This window comes from Diplotaxodon limnothrissa, linkage group LG18, assembly GCF_057381915.1.
Source record: "Diplotaxodon limnothrissa isolate DT_005_m linkage group LG18, D_limnothrissa_male_GT1.1, whole genome shotgun sequence".
Lineage (NCBI taxonomy): Eukaryota > Metazoa > Chordata > Actinopteri > Cichliformes > Cichlidae > Diplotaxodon > Diplotaxodon limnothrissa.
The window spans coordinates 7,408,057-7,434,005 of record NC_140613.1 but is presented as its reverse complement, the minus strand read 5'-3'; the positions used below and the strand labels follow the sequence as shown (position 1 = coordinate 7,434,005).

The 25,949-nt window shown below is 40.3% G+C and overlaps 1 protein-coding gene across 3 annotated transcripts in view; it reads left to right on the top strand.

Annotated features, from left to right (window-relative positions):
• LOC146613007 (contactin-associated protein-like 4) overlaps nt 1–25,949 on the top strand; it is a 154,398-nt gene that overhangs the window by 49,288 nt on the left and 79,161 nt on the right. For 2 of the 3 annotated variants that reach the window (XM_085378752.1, XM_085378753.1), the window contains exons 2-5: nt 1,679–1,789; nt 12,387–12,580; nt 19,090–19,237; nt 22,688–22,894. In XM_085378752.1, the coding sequence (XP_085234878.1) occupies nt 1,679–1,789; nt 12,387–12,580; nt 19,090–19,237; nt 22,688–22,894 (660 nt within the window). Of the gene's footprint in view, nt 1–1,678; nt 1,790–12,386; nt 12,581–19,089; nt 19,238–22,687; nt 22,919–25,949 lie in introns of all 3 variants that reach the window. The other variant, XM_085378751.1, reaches the window with a different exon arrangement.

Here is a 25,949-nt window from a genome sequence, read left to right as displayed (position 1 = left end):
AGAAAAATCATTGTTATCCTCAGTAGATACGCAAAAAATAGTCCCAGAAACAACAGTCACAGAAGCAACAGAGTCAACAAAAGTGTCCCTTTCACTCACCACAGCCGGCTGCTCTGACATTCTGAACTCCGGCTGTGGGGTGCCGCGCCGGCGGCGCAAACGTCGCTTCCTCCGTGGAGACGGCTCCGATGGGCCGGGTAACTCCTCATCCGGCGGTACGGACGGCACGTCCTCCGTTGAAGCGAGCGGGCAAGCAATAGCGGCGGGGGGTTGGAGGTGTAGTTCGTGGAGGATGAAGTTTTGCACGAGCGGGTGCAGTGAGTCCAATAGCCAGGGATAATCAGAAATAAGCTGTTGCAGCCTGACTTCCAGAACGTAGAGAAACGCTTCTCCCTCATGCTCGAGCCACAGGTTGATTAGTTTTGACACTGAGTCCGTTATGAGCTTTCGAAGCTCTGTGGGTGGGGTGAATGCCGCTGGATCCATATCTGGCTGGTCCGTACTGTCACGGCGAGTGAGAAGAGCCGTGTAGAAAAGGAAAAGGAGGATCCACACGCAGGCAGTCGTGAAGGTGTAAAAGGTGATTTATTGGACACAAAAGGAGAGGCAAACGGCAACACGGAGAACTAAACTATACTGGGAAACAACTAAAACTACAAAGCACAAACCTGAATGAGAATGAGCAGAGGAGAATGATGATGGACAGCAGGGAGAACACACGGGTGAGACATGGTAGATACACAGACGGACCAGCAACTACAATAACGGAGGACATGACTTAAATACACCCAGAGAAACACAGGGGAATTACACACAGGTGGTGGACACAGCTGGGAATGATCAACAAGACGAGACAGAGGTAAAACTGAACACACTCACATGAGACCCAGACCTTCACAATAAAACAGGAAATGAGAACACCACACCAAGACGCAGACCTGACACTGAGAGACAGACAGAATGACACATGGAACCTGAACTAAACTAAACGTGAGATACAACAGAGAACAAATCCTTAAACATGAAACTCAAATAATAATCATAATCATCATCATAAACACCACAAGAGAACAAGAAAACAATCCCTGATGCAAACTAAAACCAAAACATAATAAACTCAAAATACTGGGTCCAACGGACCCAGAACCGTGACATTCTCATTGTGCTTTTTGCTGTTGATCTCTACTCTTTGAACCACTCAGCTTTTTTTCAGTCAGATAAAAAGTTTGAATGCTTCCTTCTTCTTTTTTTTCTTGATTTTAAAGCTTAAAAAAAGACATTCCCGCGTCAACCTACTGTTGTGAACTACTTAACTGTGCAGCGAGGAACTGTAGCTGACATTAACCCTGCAATTCAAAGATAACACATCCACTGCTCCTCTTTGCTTATTAGGGCTAAAACTGGCACTGAAGCCCAGTAACAGATTTCTTGAGCTAAGAGTGCTCTTACTCAGGATGCGTCATAGCTGTGTTCAACTATGCTTACTTCTCTCAGACTTTTAATTTTGTTTTGTTCAGTCTAGGAATATTTTGAGGAGGCTATATCTGTGTGGAGATGTTGAAACAAATGTAATTATAGACCCTCAAAAAGCACAGCAGTGCACATGCTGACATTTACATGTAAATGTCAAAATCTGAAGGACATTCATTATACTTTATGTTTTGATATTTCTCGACAGAGGTGTGTGACAGCGCACTGGTCTCCAATCTGCCGCCATCTTCCTTCCGAAGCTCTTCCCAGCTGTCCAGCAGCCACGCCCCGGGTTTCGCCAAACTCAACAAAAGAGAAGGTGAGGAACAGATTCTGCTACTTCCAAACAAAAGTACCTAACTAGTATTAAAATATATTTGATGATCTGAAACATGTAAGTGTGAGAAATATGCAAAAAATTGATGCAAATAGTGTTTGTGCCTTTGGCATGGTTTGGGGAAAAAATAGGATTATGGATTAACTATTAGTTGGAATGGTGATACGTTCTTTTAATTTGGACCTGAATGTTTTTAACTGGGAAAAAAAATGCAAGCTTGAACAACACAGCGTGTTAGTATGTGAGGCTTACAGTAAACAAGAAGGTGCCAGTCTGATCTTAGGGGAAAAAATCTACTTCTGTCATTTGTATCTGAGCAATCTGTAGGAGTACTCTGTCAACACGCTGCACGCTCTATATTAAATGCTAAATTGTTTTAGCATCAATTATAATAGAGCGTGACTCATTAAATCTGAATTTGACTTTCTACTCTGCTTGGTAGTAAAGAAATGAGCAGGCGTTGCAGTGACACTTCAGGCCGTGTATTAAAGACTGTAAGAGCTAATTTTTCATTGTTGCCCTTTGCTGGCATTTGATGTTCAAAAGCCACCCTGCTGTAATGGAACTGACATTTCGTGGTCTTTCATTAACTAGGAGACGCAAAGATGACAGAGACAAGATTTCAAAGACTTGTGAACATTGTGAAAACTCTTAAAACTAATATTAAAAGTAACCTGAGACCATTTTATATTACCCATAAAGAAGATTATACTTACTGCTGATTGATTAAAGGCACTGCATGTTAGGATGTGAAGCAGTTAGAAATAAAAGCTATATTACATAAGACTGTTGACTTGATTTATAATACTACATTAAGTCTCTGATCCAGACTACAGCATATACAGACCTGCACCTTCTCAGAACTATAACTACACAAATATAACTCCTGGTATCTTCATCTACTTGCTGGCACTTACACTTGCTAGCACCTACATAATACCAGCGTGCACAAGCAACCCACAAGCAAGTATCGGCCAGCGTTGTCATTATTTACAAGGATTCAGGATTCATGCAGAGAAGCGCAGCTTAATAGCTACCATTAACTAAAACAACACAAGTTTGTTTTTTGTTTTTTTCAGAGTGTAAATGCACTATCCATTGCATCTGTCTCATTTGATGGCGTTTACACAGTTATCATTAACATGAGCTGAGTTTGCAACTGGAATTGTTTCAGCTGTCTTATATGTTGCACAGTATACGATTGGGTTTTTATTTCCTCGAAATCCAAGTGAAATGTCTTGTTTCCATGTTTTGTAGTTATGTTAAACACTAGTAAAAAGAGAAAACAGAGAAGAGATAGAATGTGCCTCCAGGATTTTATATATTGAGTAATTTCTCACATAAATCCTCTCACTGCTGCCATCAATATCACAGACACTTTGTGCTGTATATTTATGCAGTATATACTGTATACATTAAAAAATCTCAGTGGTACACAGGCATAAATATTCATTTCTGTACTGTGGGAAAAAATCAAGGTTGGAAGACCAAGGCAACTGCAATATTTTTAGCTCAATCGGCCACCGATGATCTTATGCTGTGGTGAAGTGTCTATCGTGCATCTACCCACAGTTTCACTCCTCCTGGAATGATCGGATTTTGGTGAAAGTTTCAGACGGTCACCTGATGGATCTTCATCAAAAGTCTGCCCAAGGTCAAGGTCATGTTTGCTATTCTCTGTGAACTTTAGTTCTTATTAGTTTGTGTAGTACTGCTAACCGATGACAAGAAAACTGGTCACTTTTCTTTTCTACTTCACGTTACAATAACTGATGTGCACCTGTGTTTCAGATGCACCTGATTTTGGGGTCATGTTGAAAATTTGTGGCACGAGTTGTTTGTTGTCATTTTGAATATATAGGTTAAAGATTAAGTCTGAAGAAAAATATGTATAGTTTTATTCCTCAAAATCAGTATTTTTCTTCAAACTCGTGTCCTTACCTTTATCAAGGTTCGGACAGGATCTCACTGAGCATGTGCAGAGTCAGGTTTCGGACTCAAGCTTGTTTACTGAAATTAGATTGAAATTTGTAGTCTTACAAAAATATGACAATTGTTAGAATTGCCCCCAGCCGACCCATACATTTTAAATTTGCCACAGAGGAGAGCATTATAGGACAAAATAACTTCCTCAGGCTTCCAGTTCATTAAATTTACATGAATATAAAAACATGATGTTGATGCTATACCCTAGGGCTGGGCGATATGACCCAAAATTCATATCTCGATATTTTTTAGCTGGATGGCGATATAAGATATATATCTCGATTTTTTTTTTTAAAGCCATAAGTTAAGAACAAAAAGAGAGTTCTTAGTCACACTGTGTCCCAGATGTCACACGGGCACTTTTATTTACATACAGCGTAGATGTATATGAAGAAATTACTCAAAAAAAATTATCAGCATTTATTAAATAATCATGGTCCATAAATAAAAGAAAATGTTGTTTTTGTGCATAACAAAAAGCTCACAATTGTGCAGTCAAAATGTAAACTAATAGACGCTGAGCATAATAACAAAGAGACAGATTTCACAGCTGCACCACGTCTCTGAACAAGTGCCATTTGTGGTCCTTATACACACACAGTACGTATCACTCCGCGAGGCTCCTCCCCGGTAGCCGTAATCCTCCGACATCAAGCGGTGCAGCTCCGTAGCTTAGCAAAGTCATATTAAAACTTTTGTTGACAGATTGCTGAGCGCTGTGTACCACATAAAATCGGTTCGCGGTCAGTAAGCACAACCAGAATTCATACATAAGGCGCACTGTCGAGTTTTGAGAAAATGAAAGGATTTTAGGCCGTGCAGCCCCTCCTGGCTGCATGTCGTTAGCGCGGTTAGCTCGTTAGCGTGGTTAGCTCGCTAACACGTTGACGCCGTCCAGCCCCACGCACGGGGCCATCCGCGGTAACTCGCTAACGGAGATTTTCCGCTTTCATCTTGTCATTGCCTGCAGGTGAAGCTATGGGGGAGGCGGAGTTGTGTTCAGTGAAGGAGAGGCAAGGCAGAGTAACGTTGCGTAGAGACAAAAGTGGACGAAAGAGAGGCAAACCTGCGGCTCCACAAGTATAATTATAACGTAACATAGACTATATCGATATAAACGATATTGCCACATCTTATATCTCGTATGAAAATATATCGATATTTTTTTAAAAAACTCGATATATCGCCCAGCCCTACTATACCCCTGCACTAAAATAATCCAGGTACAGTCAAAAGACCCAGAATAAACTCTACATTCTTTAAGTAGTACAGTGTATCCACAGGGGTTGCCGTTAATGTGTGAAGGAAAGTCTGTAGAAACAGATCATTTAAACATGAAAGAACTCCTGGGCTATAATAGAGTACCAGCTGAGATCCCACAGCAACATCTGGTTCAATGTCCTAACAAATAATTTCAAGACAGCGGTAACCCTCATGCATTTATTTTTCCTAATCTTGCTCTAGTATGTTGCCAGTAGATAAGGAAGTTCTTGGTTCGGGATCCCAGGGAGCATTCCCAGCTGTTTGCCGAGGAAATCGATGAATAAATGAATGTCTCCGACTCATTTCCATCTCTGCTGCAAACTCTGCTTCCTCTGGTTGTTCTCTAAGGAGCCGCTTCACTCTCACTTCATTTATCCACTAAGTGAACACCGATTATCAGGCTTTAAATATGACCTACACGGCACACCATAACAAGAAATCTATAATGTTTCACTCATTCAAACTTTATTGTTATTGATGAGCAGTGAAGGTCATGAACATGTGTTATATGTGATGAGATTATTCACTTTAAATGGAATAACTATAGATTACAATTCCATTTTTCATGGTATACCAAGTACATTTATACACCAAAGTTTTGAATTACAGCCTTTTGTTTGACAGAAACTGTGATCTTCAAAGATCAGTTATTTTCCCTGCCAGGGACAGTGGTGCTTTGAGCTAAAAACTGGCATATTAACATGTTCAAATACAAAATGTTAATATGTTGAAGCTTGGTGGAGGATTGTAAGTGTGCATGTTCAAGTAACTACAATGAAGTTGAAGTTGCTGTTATCATTTTTTGAGTGCAATTCTGTATTTTTTTATGAGACTAATTTGTACTAAATTATAAAGTAATAAATCCTCTATGTCTGTGTATAAACCTCAGTGTCGATCAAGTAGTTGATCTGTATTTCTGTATTTCTCCAGAAGGAAGAAAGTGGAAGTCATTATATGTAAAGGGTGAGAGAAAGTAAAACCAAACCAGCTGAGAACTTCGAGGTTCACCACTCACCTCAGTCTGGAAATATTGCACATTTATGTAAACTACAGCTTGATATTTTACTGACGCACGCAAGGAATGAATGGACTGTTTGTATATGGCTTTATACTATTCTTCACATATATGGAAGACCTAAGGAAGAATCTGATGATAATGAGGATGCTAATAGAGATCCAGAGGAACCACTCAAAGTACTTTATACCGCAAGCAAATTTGTACATAGAGCTCTTCTCCCAGCACAAGCAGATAACAGATGTCTTACCCAGGACTGGAGGGTTTAAAGCAATAAGTGGATGACCCTCTCCGCCTCTTCAGCCACAGCAGCCATACAACAACAAGGCAGCAACACTGGGATTTGCAAATGAAAGACAAAAAAAACAAAATCCCAAAGTCATTTATAAAGGAAACAAAAATATCCTTTTAAGCCAGACATTTTATGAAACAAAGCACCTTCCCTTTGCATTCACACATTCACCTGAGGGCCTGACAATGTACTTGGGACTTTAACCTGATGTAGCTGATCACATTGGAGGTCTGAAGGGGACACCAGAAGTGGATAAAAACCCCTTTATAGTCTATTGATTGGAGATGAATGGCCTATTAACAGAAACCTGGAGGATGAATGACTCAACTATTTCAGTTTCCCCACTGGTTACTGTTATCCTTCATTTATCTTTCCTTTCTCTGCCGCTCACTCTCTCCTTCTCTTCGTGATGTCCCATTTTTCTTTCCATATATCTTGCCCATCCCACCTCATCCTTTCGCTGAATTGCCCCTGTCCATCTTCTGCTTCATCTGCATTACATTTTATTTTCACTGGTAAGAAGTCATTTAGCCATCTCGGTCTTCTTGCCAAATGTTAATAGCAGTCTTCATGTTTAAACATTTTCTTTCTTCTGTAGGCGCCGCTGACAGTTATCAGTGACACCACTGCAATTATGCTGAAATTGACTTGAAAAGAATTATTGTGCCACAGTAATCATTTTCCCAAAGGGTTGGATTTGAAGGCAGAATTAAACTTTAATTGGAATCTGTAAATTGGAACTATGTAAGAGCAGCCAACTAATCAGGTATTGATTTTCATATTCAGTTACGCTCTGCGGTTTCCAAAAAGTTGTTATTTCTAAAATAGTATTACTTAAGTATCTGTTTTTTTCCCTGCATGTAATTATATTTGCAGCAGTCCAAGCTCATGTTTCTAGTCTGAATAATTCATAAATTCCCCAAATTTACATGATGCTGGATCTTTTGAAAGTAATCTTCTTGTTTCCATAAATTGCAAAAACAGCAATATTATCACAAAGGTCAGAACAGATTCATTAATTACCGTAGTTAATTAGTTTGGACACCTGATATTTATCAAGTCAACTGCAAGTGTCGGAAACCCCACGAACACTTTGATTAGTTTGAAACTATTTCAGCAAATTCTGCAAATTGAGATTTTTACACTCTAAAATAAGATGTATTACTTTCTTCATGGGCTCTTTTTGTAGCATCTCATATGGATGAATCTTTCCTGCTTCTCCTGCAGAGAACCTGCAGTATTCCTCAGCCTGGTGCTGCTGTCAGTGCCGCATCGAGCTCATTGGCCTCCTGGTGGACTTTCTGTCCGACTGACATGTTATCAGGCTGCTGAAATTACCCTCCAGACTTGGTATTCTCATGCAAATGACCAGTGCTCATTCTGGGTCGGGTGCTTGTATCAATCTGTTACATGTCTTTCCAGCTGCTTTCCTATCCCTTTAAGCTGCCTGTCTCTCTCTACCATTTCCTGTCTCACTTTTTTTAATTGTCTGTCTTTCAGTTCCTTTTATTTCTTCCTCTGGTCATTGCCTCTGTTCTGTTCCACTCAGTCTGCCTGCCTGTAGCTGCATGATCATGTATTAGCGCACAATTGAAGGTGAAATAGTAATTTGTTTATACTCATTCACCAACGTTGTACTTGTCAGCTTCCAATATTGTTGGATAATTAATATTAGACAAAGACTGCATTTGCCCTCGGGCAGCTAATTATGAAAAACACCTCATTTTCTCTCCATTCAGTGCTGAATTGTATGTCATGCGCTCCAGAATCCATCCATCTATCCACCCATTTTCTTAACTGCTTATCTAATTCAGGATTGTGGGGGTGTGGGACGTAACACAGAGAGACGGACAAGCAGTTGCACTCCCGTTCACTTCTACAGCTGTCACCAAGTGGCTTGTCTTGGACTGCAGGAGGTTCTTAGAGCATGACACTCACAGTGGTGCAGTGGTTACTACTGTCACCTCACAGCAAGCGGGTTCTGGGGTCAAATCCACCGCCTTCAGGCTTTCTGTGTGGAGTTGAGACACCAGACTGAAATGCCCTAAATGTTATCATTCAGTACCGAAGATTGGAAATTCAGGTGTAGGTTTCGTTTCTAAAATTCAAAGTGCCTTAAATCATTTCTTCTGGAATGGCCAGCAGATCCACTAGTTCCAAAGGTTCTGCATCTATAAGAGTCTGTGGGAAAATGGTAATGGTGATCTAAAATTTGACCCCTAAAGGCCATCATGATAAATCTGGGTGGGAATGAAGAAATGCACTTGGCTCTCCCAAATTTCCATCACTGAAGAGTCCTTGAGCTGCTCAGCAGCCCAAAGGTTAAACTGTTTTGGGAAGTTCCCAAGGGTGGACTTGCCAGTGTGGTAAGAGTATTCCTTGAAAAGACAACTGTCAGTAAAACTATCTGAAAAGTTGAAACAGGTGTAACGTTAATCACTGTTTATTTGACTTTTGGATAAACATCCAAAACAGATCTTGGCAAAATAACAATGTATGCAGCGCAGCGTGACTCTGCCCCGATTCGTCGGGCTACATTCATAATTTCATCCTCTGTTTGGCCATAAAGGCTGTGATATCACACTCCTGACCTCCATTAACCTTTAGCTCTTTTTGTAGGTGGTCAGATCAGGTATGCTGACAGACAGTGGGGGAGAAAGAATCCAAAACGATCTCTTTGATTTAAAGCGACAGCCGTGACACAAAGTGTTCAGACCATCCACCATCACTTCACCTCCATTGTATTAGCTGCAGTTACTGTGACAGGGTGGACACAGTAAATCTTTGTAACGCCTCTTAGCCTCTCAGTCATTTTGCTTTAATCTCTTTCTTCTTTTCTCCACAGTCTTATCTTTATGAGCAAAGGTCAGAGTGTCTGCTCTTTTCTGTTCTGCTGTCACTGGACACGTCTGTTAGTCAAGTTCTTAGCTCTGGCCTTTAAAGATCAGACTGGACCTGCCACCAGACCGGCACGGATTTCCTTTCACCGTTTAGTTTTTTTCCCATCAGTCTGCCGCCACATTGTTCTGCATTATTTTAAAATGATAAACAAAATAAATAGTTGTTCCAACTACTGTTTCCCATTTGAACTTCTTTACCTCGAAAACTGTCCCTACTGACAACCTGTACAGTTCAGGTTGTCAGTAGGGACAGTTTTCAAAATATTGAAAACCGCAGAACTTGCTGGAGAGTTTATATAACTTGTCTGGCCCGGGAGCATCTTTGAGTCCACTGGGAGGAACTTGTAAGCATTGCTAGGCAAACTGACGTCTGAAATACCCCGCTAAACCTGCTTCCACTTTGACCCAGCTCCGGCTCCCAAAAATTGGACAGAAACATTCAAATCTGTCATGTTTTTCGAAGGCTTATAATCTCTTTTGTGAAAATGAAGGTCTCAGGGAAAGACTATAAAAGCACAGGAGAAAATGCAAACTCCACAAAGCAAGGCCCTGCACAAATTATGCTCAAGAACCTCGTTTTGAAGGAACCAGTGAGTAACAGTGCTGCCTATGGTCTGCATTCATTCTCAGATGATGGCACAAACTGTCTGCAGAGCTGACAAGTGGAAGCAGCAAGCTAAATCTAATGGGCCAAACTGATAACATATGACTTCAAGCCACCTGATATCACCTGGAAATGAGACAGTCAGTGTGATCCGTTGTTCTTTTGTTGTTTTAGGCCATGGCAAGATGCAAGTATTTGTCTAGGATACTCGATGAGCCTTTAGCTGGAATTTGTGATGTGTTTTGTTATGCCAAAGCTTCTGTCACTGGTTCTTTCTGCTTTAATTCCTTTATTCATGATGCAGGTTGCTCTAAGCCATAATTGGCTAGGATACGGTGTTCGGTGACACAGCAGGTTTTTAAGGAAACATAATCACCAAATCTTACAAGTGGCCATCTGGAATGACACCGGTGTTCTGTAATCTGATCTTGATGGTCTAGATTTTGTCATAGGGTTGCAAGAGGAGGTCCTGCAGCTATTTAGCTTTGTGCATGATTTTGCCTTTTAGCCTGCCTGCACAGCAGCATTTTGAGAGAATAATTGGCTCCAAGCTGATAAAAGAAAATGAGAGATGGCTGCGAGCGTGTTTATGTTCTCTACGGCTTTCTGACACGCAGCATGGGCGTGTTAGCTTGTGAGCTCAGTGGGACTCTGGTCAGCAGCCTCCTTCTTCAGAATTCGTCCATCTGGTGTTTGAGCTCCACACGTGCAACCACACACACACACACACACACACACACACACACACACACGAAATTGCCTCTCTTTTTCTGCTTCTAACACCTCTTTATTGTGCAGCAGCCCATTTAATCAACTGCAGTTTATCTGTCCAGGCAGACTTCTGTCAATAACTCCCACACTTCTGCATGCATTGTGAGCAGTGTGCATGTTTTCACTAATGTGTACACACACACACACACACACACACACACACACACACACACACAACTGGGGTTTACCACTTCGGAGGACATTATATTGACTTACATTGATTTCCAGGACCTCACCTTGGCTCAGTCTTAAAGGGGATCTGTTATGCTTTTCCATATTCTGTTCCAATGGTGTATTCTCATAATTAGACATTATGAAAATTGATTATGTGCCCTGTTTCTAAACCTTCACTTGTTCAGGACGGTTTCATGTCACACTATCAGTGTACTTTCTCTAATGCGAGGGTCGGGAATAAACTTCCTCCGAGGGGGGCTGGGTTCTCTCTTAGAGACAGGGTGAGGAGTTTGGTCATTTGGGAAGCACTTGGAGTACAGCTGATTCTCCTCAGCATTTAAAAGAGCCAGTTGAGGTGGTTCAGGTATCTGTCTCAGGAACAAGGCCCTGGAGCAGACCCAGGACACAATGAAGAGGTTATAGCTCTTGGCTGGTTGGGAATACTTCTGTGACTTCCCAGATGAGTTGAGGAGGTGGCTAGGGAGAGGGAGGTCATAGATTGTCTGACTGCTGTGCCTGTAATGGATGGATGGCAATGAACCTATACCTGGACCTATAACACTCATTTCCAGTTCATTTTTTTTTTTTACTGGATTCTACTGGAGTAGCTGTGCATGATTCATAGTTCAGAATGATCTCTATTCATATTATTCTGGGCCTTGGTGCAGCCCACAGTTCATCCTGTCTGAAGCAAAGCATTTTAGCTCTCTTTCTTCTCCCTTAAGCCAACTTTCTGGACTGGCTATGTAATAAGCACATAGGTGGGGCTACCTATCAGCTCAAGCGCCTGCGTGACCTCCTCTTCTCTTTGACCTTATACAGAGCTGTAGGTAGAGAAAAATGTTTTGAAATGGAGCATTTTTTGGCTCATATGGACTGTTAGATTTACTGACCTCATTATTGGAAATTTAAATATGAACATTCACCACTGCAACAGGATATCTTTGCAGAATGAGCTCCATTTAATCCAATAAGGAATATATTAAATTTAAAAGGATGAAGTGATCAGGTTTAGTGTCGCTGTCTTAAGCAGATCTTTTACGGATCTACAGTTTACACACAGACATTATCTGGAGATGGTTTTTTCATTGCTTTGAAATATTTAATGCTTTTAACGTAGGGTCTTTACCTTGAGGCAAGCCCCTTGAGGCAACTGTTGTTGTGTTTGGCACTATATAAATAAAATTGAATTGAATTGAATTCTGCATCTTTTAATCTTACATGTGACCTATAAATATGCTTCTGTTCCAAAACTGTTCCAAAACTTTAAGGCCCTGTGCATCGTGACAAATTCAACTTTTTAAGTTCCTAAAGAGAGTTCTTAAAGTACGATTTATATTTGAGTATAGCTTCTGAATGGTTCTAATGATGCATACTGTGGTTCAATCAATTTTCATTATTCGGGTTTCATAACTGAAAAGTGGGATTTTTGGCTCACAATGAAAGGTCAAGCAATGCAATTCATTCTTTTCTCCTCACCAGAACTTATTTCATCTCATCCAATCTACATGGACATCTAATACATCACTTATCTATAAATGGTGTCTTTTTTTTATATTCACATCTGTCTGCAGGAGCTGGAGGCTGGTCTCCTCTCATCTCAGACAAGTATCAGTGGTTGGAGGTCGACTTAGGCGAGCGCACCAAGATCACAGCTGTTGCCACACAAGGCCGTTATGGCAGCTCGGATTGGCTGACGTCCTACCTGCTGATGTTCAGTGACACGGGACACAACTGGAAGCAGTACAGACAGGAGGACAGCATAGGGGTGAGTAGGGTTTGGCGATCTTCTCCATAGTTCTATTGTCCCCCTGTGATATAAGTGTCCCCCCCGCCCCCTTCCATCCACGAGCAGGGAAGGTAGCTGAACAGGTAGTTGTTAAGGCAGCTGTCCAGCTTCCATAAAACATACAGTGCTGTGTGGGAAATAGAAAAACGCCACCGGCACTACTGCTATGAGACAGATGGAGAGAAAGACCGAGGATTGTTTTTACACTTCCAGCATGATAAGAAACACGTTGGCTACACCAGCAGGAGAACATCATTTAGATATAATTGTGAATCGTTTAGTCTGACATAATTAGTGCCTGTAAGTGGGCTTTTTCAGTCTGTTTTTGTATATGTGGAACATAGCTCATCTGTCTCTATTCTTCACCATGACCTCACCACACACAGCAGTCTTTTACCAACAAACACACAAAATAAAGAAGTTTCATAGACCAGAGTGACAACAGACTAAAATACCCTCTTCCTATTTTTGTGATGCTGACTGGTGAATGTAGCTGCTCTCCTGCCAACAATCCTTTTCCCCAGGTTTCTCCTGTTTCCAGGAAAAATTCACAATGACTGTTGACTCCCTGAGCCTGGTTCTGCCAGAGGTTTCTTCCTGTCAAAAGGGAGTTTTTCCTTCCCACTGTTGCCAAAGTGCTTGCTCACAGGGGTCCTGATTTTTGGGGTTTTCTCTGTTTTTTCTGTATTGATGTAAGGTCTCTACCTTACAACATAAAGGACATTGCGGCGCTATTGAAAATCAAATTGAATTCAATGCTGTAATCCATAATCCATGCATCCATAAATTTTGTTAGTTTGTCTTTTACCCCAGTGCCAAATTGACAAAGAAGCACAGTCTACATACACAGTCCACACACTACACAATTTCAACTCACATTTCACTGCAACCTGGAAACAACAATCCTATTTCAGGACTTTGTAAGCAGCTAATCACTGCATCCGCATTAAAGTCAGATGCTGAATAAATGAGCTTGCTGTCTTTGCTGATTCTGTTGCCTCACTACCTACAGTACAGACACAATAAGTGTTACACAATAAAATAAGTGAACCAAAAGAGAACTTTTTGGATGTGTGTGGCATTGAGTTGTTCAGTTTCCCCAACAATCACTCTTTCCAGCCACATTAAATGAGTCAAAAACTTAATAAGTCTAAGCTCCTACCCTGTATTGCACTGTGGTGTTTCCCCCCAGGGATCACTAAACAGGATGCATTTATTGTAAGTCATATGAAGTGATGTGTTGTCTTGTTGTGGCTTGATCTGTCCTGTACAGATAAACTCAGCCATTATGCATTTATCCTTTCATTTCTGATGTATGAGCCCAGGTTGGAATCTGCTGAGTCTGCAGACCTTCTGACACCACTGTTAGCTGCAGATCATGAGGAGAGAGGCAGTCAAATGGGGCAGTCAAAAATAGATAGATAGATGATAGATGGATAGATTTAAATAACAGTTCTTCTTGCTCTTGCTGTTCAAAGCACTTTATGTTTTGTTGCTTGTTGAAGCGCTTTGAAAAGTCAGAAAGACTAAAATAAATTATATATAAATACCACTCTACTTACATTGTACCCTTTAATATGATTCAAACTAAATGCAAATAAGATCCGACATTTAAGACTTATAGACATACCCCTTCTATCAGAAAATACAGATTTGTCTTATAAAGGCTAACCCCAGCTGTACACGATGAACCTTTGATTTTTAATCTCAAATCAAACATGTGATTATTGCATTTTAAGTGCAAGAAGGTTAAGGCCATTGTTTGTTTTTAAAGACAAAAAGCAGTGATTAAACACATTATTCTGCTCTTATCTGTCCAAAACAGCTTCACCTACAGCTAGTCATCTAAGAGAACAGAAAAGGGCATGTGTCACTCACAGACTCCGATGAACCCTTGGCCATTCGATCTTAAAAAAAGATGTAATGATCTAACAAATTAAGTCCATCCACAATGTCTGCTGATGTTGCATCATACACTTGATCGCTTGACACTTTTTGCTGTTGATTAGTGGAAGATGTGTGTGACCCAGGAGTATAGATGAGACTGAATGGAAAGAGCGTGTGTTTTAAAAAACAAAAACATTCTGTGCTCCTCATTAATTCATTTTTTATATACATTTCATTTTTAGGCCACGTGATAAAAAAGCCCTCACTCTTACACACTCAGTTAGGTGTTTCACTAAAGTACATCCTAAAGACAGAACCAGAGTACACAGACAGATAACAAATGTAAAGGAAAACCAGAACCACTTAAGTCCAGTAAGTCTTTCTACCATAGGAGGATTTTGCTCACGGGGCTTATTTCCACTTGTCTCCGTAAGGATCAGTGCAAATTAACCAAAAATGATCATGTTTGTGCTGCGATGAATGACTGTGTACTCATCACAGTACTGTTTGCACTGGGTGAAATAGACATGAAAGGATCAGTGAAGCTGTTCTGGAAATCCTGTGCAGGCCCAAAGCCTTAATCAGACACCTTCTGTAGAATTCTTCTGTAATTTGTTACCTTCCTGTGGATCATTTTATTACTTTTCCCCCACTGATCACAACTAACAACATGGCAGAAACATGGCAAAACATAGGCATGAAGTGATAAAGCCTCAGCTGGTCTCTGTAGGGCTGATTAATGAAAAAAATCAACAAGATGGGTCACAGACGCAGCGAGGCATCGCCTCCCGCCTCTTCGTAGACACAGCACTTCCCTTTGGCGTTTTCTCATTGCACAAGTGTCATGTTGGACTCTGTTGTATTTGTCCCACTGCAGTGGCGATACATGGTTTAGTATAATGGCACTAGAATACTAAGTAGTTTTGGTGTTGAAAGCAAACACAGTGATGAATCCTGTCAGCTCAGTGAGCCACTTCAAAATATGTACCTGCATGCTCCCTGTGACTTGGACACTAGCTCAAACAACAAACCTGCAAAGTTTTCCACTGTGTACATGGACACTGATCCAGGAAGAAAGCGCATTTGTTACAGAGCTGCAGAGAGGAGCTTTGATTAGAAGTCGAGCTGAGTTTTAATCCAACTAATCTCAGAACTGTGGATCTTTTCTGAGAAAGCAGAGGAAACTGCTCCTAACAGTTTAAAAACATCTTGATCTGAGGTGCTACACAAGTTCTCTACAAATCCAGTCACATTTCAAAGGATTTCGGAAATTTGTGAATTTGTCAGCCAGGCATAAAGACTCTTCCAGAAGAGAAAGTTAATGGCAGAGTTCCTGGATCATTTGCGACTTTTGCTTTAGTGGGCAGAAGACCAGGGAAGGGAATTTGTTGTTTTCCTCTTCCTCTCTGAGGATGACATCTTTTTTCTCTCTCTCTCTTTTTCCTCAGAAGCCCGTGGGTGCTTGGAAATACTGCAATCCATCTTTTCTTTATTGTCTCGTTCCTCTTTATCTGTTTGCTTTCTCTTGCCTGGAGGGCTGAAGATGAGGAAACAAGTCCTGCTCTTTTCACTTTTCCCTGTTTCTCAAATTCCCTTTATTACTTTATTTTGTTTTCTTATTTGCTGTCTTTACTGCTTATCGCCCTCCTTCTTCTCGCCAGGTGATTCTCTTCCCCCTCTGTCATTTTCCACTGATACTCATCACTCTGGTGCATCCTTCCTGCTGTTTGCCTCAATGCTTTGAGCAGATGAAACACTCAGCCTCTCACTTTTTTGGACTGCAGCTTTCACTCAACTCCATACGAACAGAAACATTACTCTTACACTCCTAAACAATTCTGTATCGGATTTTTCTCAGCAGAACAGCACTGGCCCTGAATTCCAGCACTTTAAAGTAATGTAGTAATGCCTTCTCCTCCTCTCTGATGAGGTCTCTGTCTTGAGTCAAGGTTGCAGGTCTGGTTCACAAATTTTTCATCTTTGAGTCAGAATATTTATGCTCACATCCTGTCTGCAAACAACATGCTGTTATTTTAACAATCATCTATTGTTCTTTTAGTCTCTTCAAAGGAACATGTAGTATCAAAAACCTCCTAACATTAATGGAACATTCCTGTTAAGAAAAACCTGGTGCAATTGGATCACATGATACAAATAATACAATTTATTCCAAACTTCGCTGATGTTGCAGATTAACTGCTTTAGTCTTTTCTTTTCTTTTTTACCTTATAATAGCTTTCCACTTAAAATTTCAGCTGTTTTCAGCTTCTTAAACATAAGAATGCTTTAAGAGCTGAGTATATGTTTTCTTTTAAGAGAGCATCAGTATCATGTTATATGTGAGGATTTTCAGATGTTTCAAAAGACCAAGAGTTTAAAGTTTTCATCCTCTAAAGAACAAAGTGAACTAAATCATACATAAAAGTCTCAAAAATGAATTCTCAGATTTCACATTGAATGTTTTTTTTTCCTTTCAGTCAAACATAGAGTCTCTTTTCATCATATGATGTGATCCAATTCACTTTCTTTTGATTACAGAGGAATTAATAAGTTAATTAAGTGTCTAAGTTTTATTCAGTATTGGGAGAGCGAGTTAACCTGCGTGTCAACTTCAAGGGAGGCATGTAATTAGGGTAGATAGCCAGATGGAGGAGATGGAAAGAAATCCATCAGGCATTATGCCCAGAGTCTGAGAGAGACCGACAAACCAATTCGCTGCTAACACTCCACATTTTATGGAAGGATTTTAGCATAAAGTAGGTTAATGAATATAATTTCCTCAAAGGAAAAGTTTCCAAATCTGAAAAGATACAAACTGCTGTTAAACTTCCCCCTCACCTCTGCTTCCTGCCTCATCTGCCCATCAGAAACAGCTTTTTCTATACAGCATGGTGTGTCTCCAATTCCTAATGGAAATGTGCTGTGTCCTTAACATGGTCATTATATAAGCTGCCAGTGTGATCAGCTTTATTTTATACATTTAAGTACAACACAGATGGCATATCTCTGCCTTTCATTTTACCCAATTAAAAGCGCTGTGTGTCTACATAGGTGGTAAGCCAAGTGAGAACTAGATAAAACAGCCTAGACTGGATGACCTTGAGATTAAATCAAATAAAAAAGCTACAAATAATCATAAATTTGTGTTTTTAGAAATACAGAAAAAGCGCTGACCCTCCATCTCAGAAGCTGAATCACTACTATTGATCGTCCTGCTTTTACAGCCCATTGATTAAAGATTGAAATAGTCCACAGTCAGACACAAAACTCTTATTTGTTTCAACAAAAAGGTGGAATAGCGTTGTGATTAAAGGAGTATCAGAGCAAGGAAAGAATATTGTGAATATTGCATCAGTAATTGCACTACATGTGGATGTATTTGACCCTGTACACAGTAAATGTCCCCTTTTAATGATGCTAATGGGACGGTTGATCTTGTTGAGTGGACAGCTGCTAAATGATTTTCAGTTATTTCGGTGCTTCCTTAACACTTACCGATTTATCGTCAATTAAAAATGTTACTTTACTGCTTTTATATTTTTGCTTTCGATGCTTTGGTGAATGTGGGAAAATTTTGACATGATAAACATTACAGCTTGCTACATATATCATATCATATCTTACTCTTTAATATCAAGATGATTGCAGTCATAGGCTACTCTTGTGGCTTAGTCCCTGGGGGAGATTTTCCAATATGTCAGGACTTTAGGTGGAGCCACAAGACACCCAATCAAAGACCTCCTCTTCCCCCAGCCATTCATTCTTCAACAATGCAAAAAAAAATTAACAGAAAGCAAACAACAAAAAGATACGCCGACAGTAGTCTTGGTTGATATATTATTATATTATTGGGAATGTGGATTATACAGTGTGAATTATATGCCCTCAAAGCTTCCTCAAACACGATTGGTCAAGAAAGCTCGGACTGCAAGCACATTACAATCCATTTTCTTCCGCTTATCCGGGGCAGCAGCCCAAGCAGAGAAGCCCAGACCTCCCTCTCCCCAGCCACCACCTCAACTGGCTCCTTTCGATGTGGAGGAGCAGCGGCTCTACTCTGAGCCCCTCCCGAATCGCCGAACTTCTCACCCTATCTCTAAGGGAGAGGCCAGCCACCCTTCGGAAGAAGCCCATTTCCGCCGCTTGTATTCAGGATCTCGTTCTTTCGGTCACTACCCACAGCTTGTGATCTTAGGTGAGGGTAGGGGCGTAGATCGACTGGTAAATTGAGAGCTTCGCTTTTACACTCAGCTCTCTCTTCACCACAACAGATCGGTACAGCGTCGGGCAGCCTTGGCGGAGCCCATCACCCACCAGGAACGAGTCCGACTTATTGCCGGCTATGCAGGCCAAGCTCTTGCAACTGCTGTATAAGGACAGAATGGCCCATAGCAATGGGCCAGACACCCCATACTCCAGGAGCACCCCCTACAGGACCCCCCGAGGGACATGGTCGAATACCTTCTCAAAGTCCACAAAACACATGTAGACTGGTTGGGCAACCTACAAACAGGAAACCAAAAAACTTGAATTTCCAGTGCAAATATTTATATATGTAAATATTTACATGTCATTTTTTTTCTCTGCTTGTATGTTTTTAGTCATTTCCAGGTAACAGCAATGCAGACAATGTGGTTCAATACAAGCTGCAGCAACCAGCGATTGCACGTTTTCTCCGCCTCATTCCTCTGGACTGGAATCCCAGCGGACGGATCGGACTGCGACTGGAAACCTACGGATGTCCTTACAGTAAGTTCTGTCTTCTTTATCCCGACTGGATCACCTGAATTTTATTCAGTCTTTTCTTGAGAAATGTATACATTTCATGATTTTGTTATTGGGCTGCTTTTCTTTCACTGAAAGCCTTTTGTTAAGAGTTAAGAGCTGCTTTTATACATGCTGGCCCCAGCAGCCGTAGCATCAGTACAATGAACTAAACAAATACGACATTGGTTTTGCACATAAGCATTGCTGTCAGATTTATTCACATTCAGTTACATAACATATGTGAGTTGTTGTTTTTTTTCCATATAAAATATGAATCCTCTTGACTCAGCATGACTTTAAACACATTAGACTATATTTTCAATGAATGGAACTCCTCTTCATCCTGGTCTTTATTCCCTTTACAGCTAAAGTGTACAGTCAGACGTACAGGCTTTGCTCATTTTCTTAAACGAGCAGGTGTTTGTAGTCTTTTGTCTTCTCAGCGTTCATTTGCTGCTCTGCCCTGATTTCTGTGCTCTAATCAAAACACGACATACTCATGAACATCAAAAGCAACTCCATATATTTACATATACATGCTAGAATATACTTAGCAAACAATAACTATTCATGTGCAAACACTGTTTCCTGGGATTTCCTCCACAGCCGTCTCTGTGTATTATTTCAAGTTTCCGCCTATATTTCGCCGGCTGTACTCTGAGTGGAATATTAAAATAGAAGTATAAAAATAAAAGGACATCAGCTCGTTTGCTTTGAATATACTAAAAAGGAAAAAGCAATTTCACAAATACGACTTGGTTTCAAAAGATGTCTTTTGAAAGTGTTCTACTTTTTCCATTTATTTCTAATTCATACTGAATGTCACTCTTAGAAGAAGACACATAGTCTTCTTTTCTTATAAGACTCTTTGTTCTTCTAATAAAAACAACCCGGCAGTGTGAAACTGTACCAACAGTGTCCTCAGGTTTTCTTTAGTTTGTTCTTGGTGATCGCCACTTTTACGTGACATCTGTATTGTCTTTATAGTCTTACATCTTGTACTTGCATCTTCATCACATGTAATCTGCCAAGTATAAAGATGATTTATGCTAAAACCATTGTATATATCCTTATTTAACTGTATTTACTGTTGTCTGCGTGAGAAGAAGATGGATTTGGAGAAACATTAAAACATGGATTTTGATGAATAGCCTATAGTCGTTTGGAAATATTCAAAAGTTACTTACGGATATATTTGTGTGCTATATTTATCAGCTGGTGTCACAGTTGTCAGAGAAGATTCCTGGTGTTCCTGCAGAAAACTAATGCAGCATTCACGGCAGAATCCTCCCCGGAAAAACAAATGTAATACATCGCAGGGAGCTGCGATATAGCTGCTGGTGACAAACGGTTTGCCACAGTGTGAGAAATGCACTGAATGTAAATGCTCGGTGGATATTAGTCTTTTTTAAGGAAACACAAAATAATGTGTTTTGTAGTTAACATTATAAGAATGGATGGAGAACATTTTCCCTGGCCTACATGAGAGTTTAAACTTCTTAAAATCCATGCAAACCTGAACAAAAAAAAAACCTATTCATGATTAAAAAGTTAATTAGTGGAATTAGCCACACACCAGAGCTTTTTGGTTTCTGGAAGTGCTGGAAGTGTGATGATCTGTATTATTTGCTAATAGTGTAAAACACTGTAAGAAGGCAGAATAATGGAGTATAAATGAGGAGTATTTTCACTACATCTTCAGCAAAAGAGCATTTTTCTGTGAAAGGAAGATTTCTTTTTGCACTAGCGTCAAAAGTCTGTAAATGACAGTAGGTGGTTAAGCTGGTCCTGAAAGATACCAGCATCTGCTGGATGGATTTAAAGTTTATACAGTGAGTCATGGAGTAAAGATTATTTTCTTGGCACCACGAGGATGACTTTTGGAGTTAAATTATTACCACCCATGGGATAGTTTGTCTTAAATGTAGACACAGACAATTGTGCTGTCTGCAGCTTGCAATACAGAGGTGTCAAATGTTTAAGTTATTAAAGCGCAAGTTAATCTTAAGTGTGCAGGAGCACTATAAAAATACCTCCAGATCTATAGAACAACAAGTCCAGTTTGATTTTAGGAAGGCTAAACATCGATTATGATTCAGATCTCTGACTCAAATGACATTAAGAATTGGACAACCTTGACGTCCTCTATTCTTAACAACCTGTAACCCAATGCTTCCTACAGAAGCAAACAGTGGGAAATACAAACATTCTTCCCCATCTTCTCTGCAGTATTCCTGAAACCATCCCATGGGCCAGACTAGTCCATTTTGTAGGCCTTCTTGCTGATAACCACATGTCTTTGAAGTATGATATTCATACCAGTCTAAATTGCTCTCTGCTAATTAACTGATGCTAGAAAGCAACAGCATAGCTACAGGGACTTGTCTCCTCTATTTATGTATTTTTTATTAATTTCTTCCCATTGTCATATGTGTGTGTTTCTATGATTATATTTACTGCAATCAATCAAATATATGTGTGTAAAACTATGTCCAGCTAATTACTGCACTCACTATGTCCAGTGCTATTTCAGTACGCAGGTAGTGAGTCAAAAATAATCAACAATATGTTCTGGGGATAATTACAGGGATATGGCTGATTGTAATTACATAATACGTAATATTGTAGAACAAAATGTAATCTGGGACTTAATTAGAATGGCTTGATAGTCCACAGAGTCGACTTCAAGTAATGTTTTTTAGCTTTCAGTCGCAGAGGATGACTCAGTGCTTCTGAGCCCAAGCCTACTGCTCTGCAATCAGCAGGAAATACACTGTACAATGCAATAAGAGCATTACTGCAAGCAAAGTGGTTGGCTGATTGTAAGCCTTAGGAAGCCAAAGAGTTGCCAAGTCCATTAAGAAACATTCAGTCGGAGAAATTAGTTGTACAACTGAAAAGGCTTTTGATGCTGTACTCAGCCGCAGCTCTCTTTAAACAGTTCAGTATTTGCAGTTCATTCTTTACCACCTACACCGTTTTCCTCACATGACCTCAGCCCAAATCCCCAGCGAGCAGCACGCAGTAACTGAGAGACTTCTTGATGAAAAGTGTTAAGCAGAATACAGATTCAGTCCTTGCTGCAAGGTTTTCCCTCGCTGTTTAACAAATTGTCTGCTACAACCACAGAATTACAGGTACAAGTAGATGAGTAACAAGTGTGAGTAACTGTGAGTTTATGCAGGGTAGCATAAGCATTATTTAAGAACCTTGAATTAGAATATTACATGGTATTAATAGCAATTCTGACACCCAGTTATTAGTCAGAGCTTTGAACAATCTGATGCTGTAGGAAAATTGCACAAACACAAGGACTGTTGTCTGTTTCAGGGTTATATGATATGAACTGTTAAGCTTTTGCTTAAGATTCTGGTTTCAATGTTTTGCTCTCGTTTCTTTTATCATGAAATCTATTTTGTTTTTGATTTTTAGCCTCTGATGTGGTGAGCCTAAACGGTGGCAGCAGCAGCCTGGTGTACAGGCTGAGTCCCGGGCCGTGGCAGACATCCAAAGAGGTTGTCTCTCTGAAGTTTAAAACCCTGAGGAATTCTGGGATACTGCTGCATGCAGAGGGGCAGCAAGGCGTCAGCCTCAGCCTGGAGTTAGAGAGAGGAAAGCTACAGCTGCTGCTCAGACAAGGTACAACACAACACAAACATAATGGTAGCCATTTATGGAAGCAGACTTTTCCTCATACATACTGGAGTAGAAGTAATGGTATTTAAGAGAAAAACGTGGGACAGATTTATTAAAAACCTCTTTTAAAAAAATGTATTTAAAGAAATAGACACAAAAAAGATACGTTATTGGCCAAAACTATAACCTGATATGAATTTGTCTGATCTCCTAGTCGGGGTCATAATCTGGTACATGTCCAGTGCTACTGCCTTTTTTAGATCACACAGTGGAACTTCCCCTGCACACGTGCCCCTTCACTGCATGCTTTCTTCCTCGTTGTGTGAAAACAGTGACTCTTCAGCTTGATTTTGGTAAGGAGGACACCATCACAGGGAGGATATACTGGAAGGTCGCGAGTCAAGACTGTGTCAGTTTCACCAAACGACTCCTGTATTTTTAGACACCCCAGGACACTACAGTAAACTGTGTTGACTGTCTAATGCTGTGGGTTAATTTGCGATGTGACTGTCCCATTCCTGTCCTTCTGTGCCTCCTTTGGGCTTCAAAGCTTTGCACTCTCCTGAAAACTGTTGTACTATTGCCAGTCTGTCTGGTCAGATTGAAAGTTGATGTTTTTCTGTGTGCTGAAATCAAAAGCACACACATAATACATGTAATGGCACTGTCACACTAGAGTGGTGGTGATCTGGTGATTGCACTGAATTTCTGTTACATTAAGCGACCCATTGCAAATAGTTGCAGTGACCAACTGGTGTCCCGGTGGTTGAGCATGCAACATCCTCAGCTTCTGGACAACCACTTTTAATTGTAAGGTGCTTGCAGAGGTCAGCTGGTTGGAGGGAACCTATATGTTTGGTATTTTTTTAATGGTAGATTGCCAGATTTTTTTTAACTGCACCCTATGCACAAAAAAGCAGCATAGCATTAGCTCTGGCTCTTAACTCAAATTTCCCTGCAGTCCCCGAAGATCAGCTGGTCTCAATGGAAGCTAAAATCATCTGATGGCTCATCATTCTTTGCATCATATTGTCAAGCTATTTGTGGAGCTCCCAGCTGCTACATAACCACTGATCTTATTTTCTTTCTGTGTGATACCTTTAAAGGTTATCTGTTATCAGTAATGCTTGTTGTTGCTCTGACTTTCCATTTATGAACAAATATTTGAAGTATAAAGAATGGCAACATGTAAAAATGCAATGTGGTTCTTGATATTTGACATAAGTATACATTTTAGTCTAAGAGGCTTTTTGAGTGTCCATATGTAAGATTTTTTTAATCAAACTGATAATCAAGCAGTAACTACGTCAGGTTTTTTTTAATCCTTTCAGCGGTTTGTACACAAATAGACAAAAGAAAGGCATCTTAGCACTCAGACATGCTACTGCAGTTGGTAAGAGCATTTTTAGCACACCGATTTTGCAGTTAAGCACATTTCCTCTGAGAAGAAACATGCTATTTCTGTTTTTATTTTCTGGTTCTGGTATTCTATGTTATTTTAGCACACAGAGGTTTTTTGTCACTTCAGGGTTGTATTGGTAAAAAACATCTGTATAAGTTTGAGGACAGCTCAAACTCTAAAATAACTTTAGATTGTTTTTGGTTTGAGATGGTCGTTACACACACTGCCATCTGATTGGTTTAGTCTTGGCTGCTGCTGCATCTCTGTCTAGTTACAGCCGTGATGGATGGTACCCATTCACTGTAGCATGTGTTGGGGCTGGACTCTGTAAGCCTTGATGCATGGCTTACAGTCTGTATAGATTGTGTGTGTGCGCGTGTGTGTGTGTGTGTGTGTGTGTGTGTGTGTGTGTGAATAGGGTTAAACCAGAGGCTGTCAGACTGCCATCGTTAACATATGGCTTGCCAGTCATCAGGATTCCCATCAGGTCTTTTCATCCATCTATCTTTCCATCTTTTTGCCCTCTCACCATTTCATGTCTACTAAAAGTGATTCCTCCATCGCCTCCTATTTGCTTTCATCTTCCCTTTTATCCACCCCCTGACTTCTATTTCTCACAAATGCTCTTCATCTCTGCATCTTTATCTCCCATCCCTCCCTCATGTATCCGTCATCTGTTCTACCTTTCATCCATCTGTCAGAGACATCGCTGTGTCTCTTCTCTGAGACTGTAAAACTTGTTTTGCACATCCTTAAAGAAAGTAACATCTTAAAGAAAGGTTACGACTTCTTAAACAACATTCGCTATGTCCCCTCCAGCACTCAACGCAGGCAGCAAAGAAACCCTACCGCCTCAAAAAATGACCTAGACTTTTTCAAAATGTCATTGTAGGAAGTTGATCACCTTGAAGAGCTTTCTGAAGGTGGGCTGTCACCTTCAAGAAACTTAAATCAATTATAACGAGAGCGCTCTAACTTAATCAGATTAGGCATCATTTCTCTAGTATGCTTCCATATGGGATATACACTGTGTACAGGGGTCCCTCGCTATAACGCGGTTCACCTTTCGCGGTCTCGCTGTTTCGCTGATTTTTTTGGTGCAATTTTGCATGCTTTTTTTTTTTTTAACAGCGCATTGTGTTCGGCGTCCTGATTGGCTGTAGACCATTGTCAATCAATCTTGTGTCGTGTCTCCTGTGCAGTACAGAATGCATTCAGTTTGTCAAATTTATCTTAATCTTCGATCGCCAGCAGTGTGACTCTGAAGTGCTGTACTGTATGTTTGTAAGATTTCTCACATAAACACAAAAATGTCGATGAAACGTTTTGCACCATTGGTCCCTTTGGTTTTATTTTATAACAATGGACTTATTTTTCTACGAAGGTTTGAACTTTTGCAGTGTTTAAACCATAGAGAAAAGTGTGAACATGTTCAAGCCTGTCGGAGAAAAGTGTATAAAGGGTGTAGTGATGGGTTTTACAGCCATAAAACATCCATAATAATTGTAAACAATAAAGTTGGCTACTTCGCGGATTTTTAGAACGTAACTCCCGCGATAAATGAGGATAAACAAGGGACCCCTGTACTTGTTCAGTAACCCATCAGGGTGGTTTGATCTCAATTATAGACTTAAAAGAAATGACATTAAAACAAAT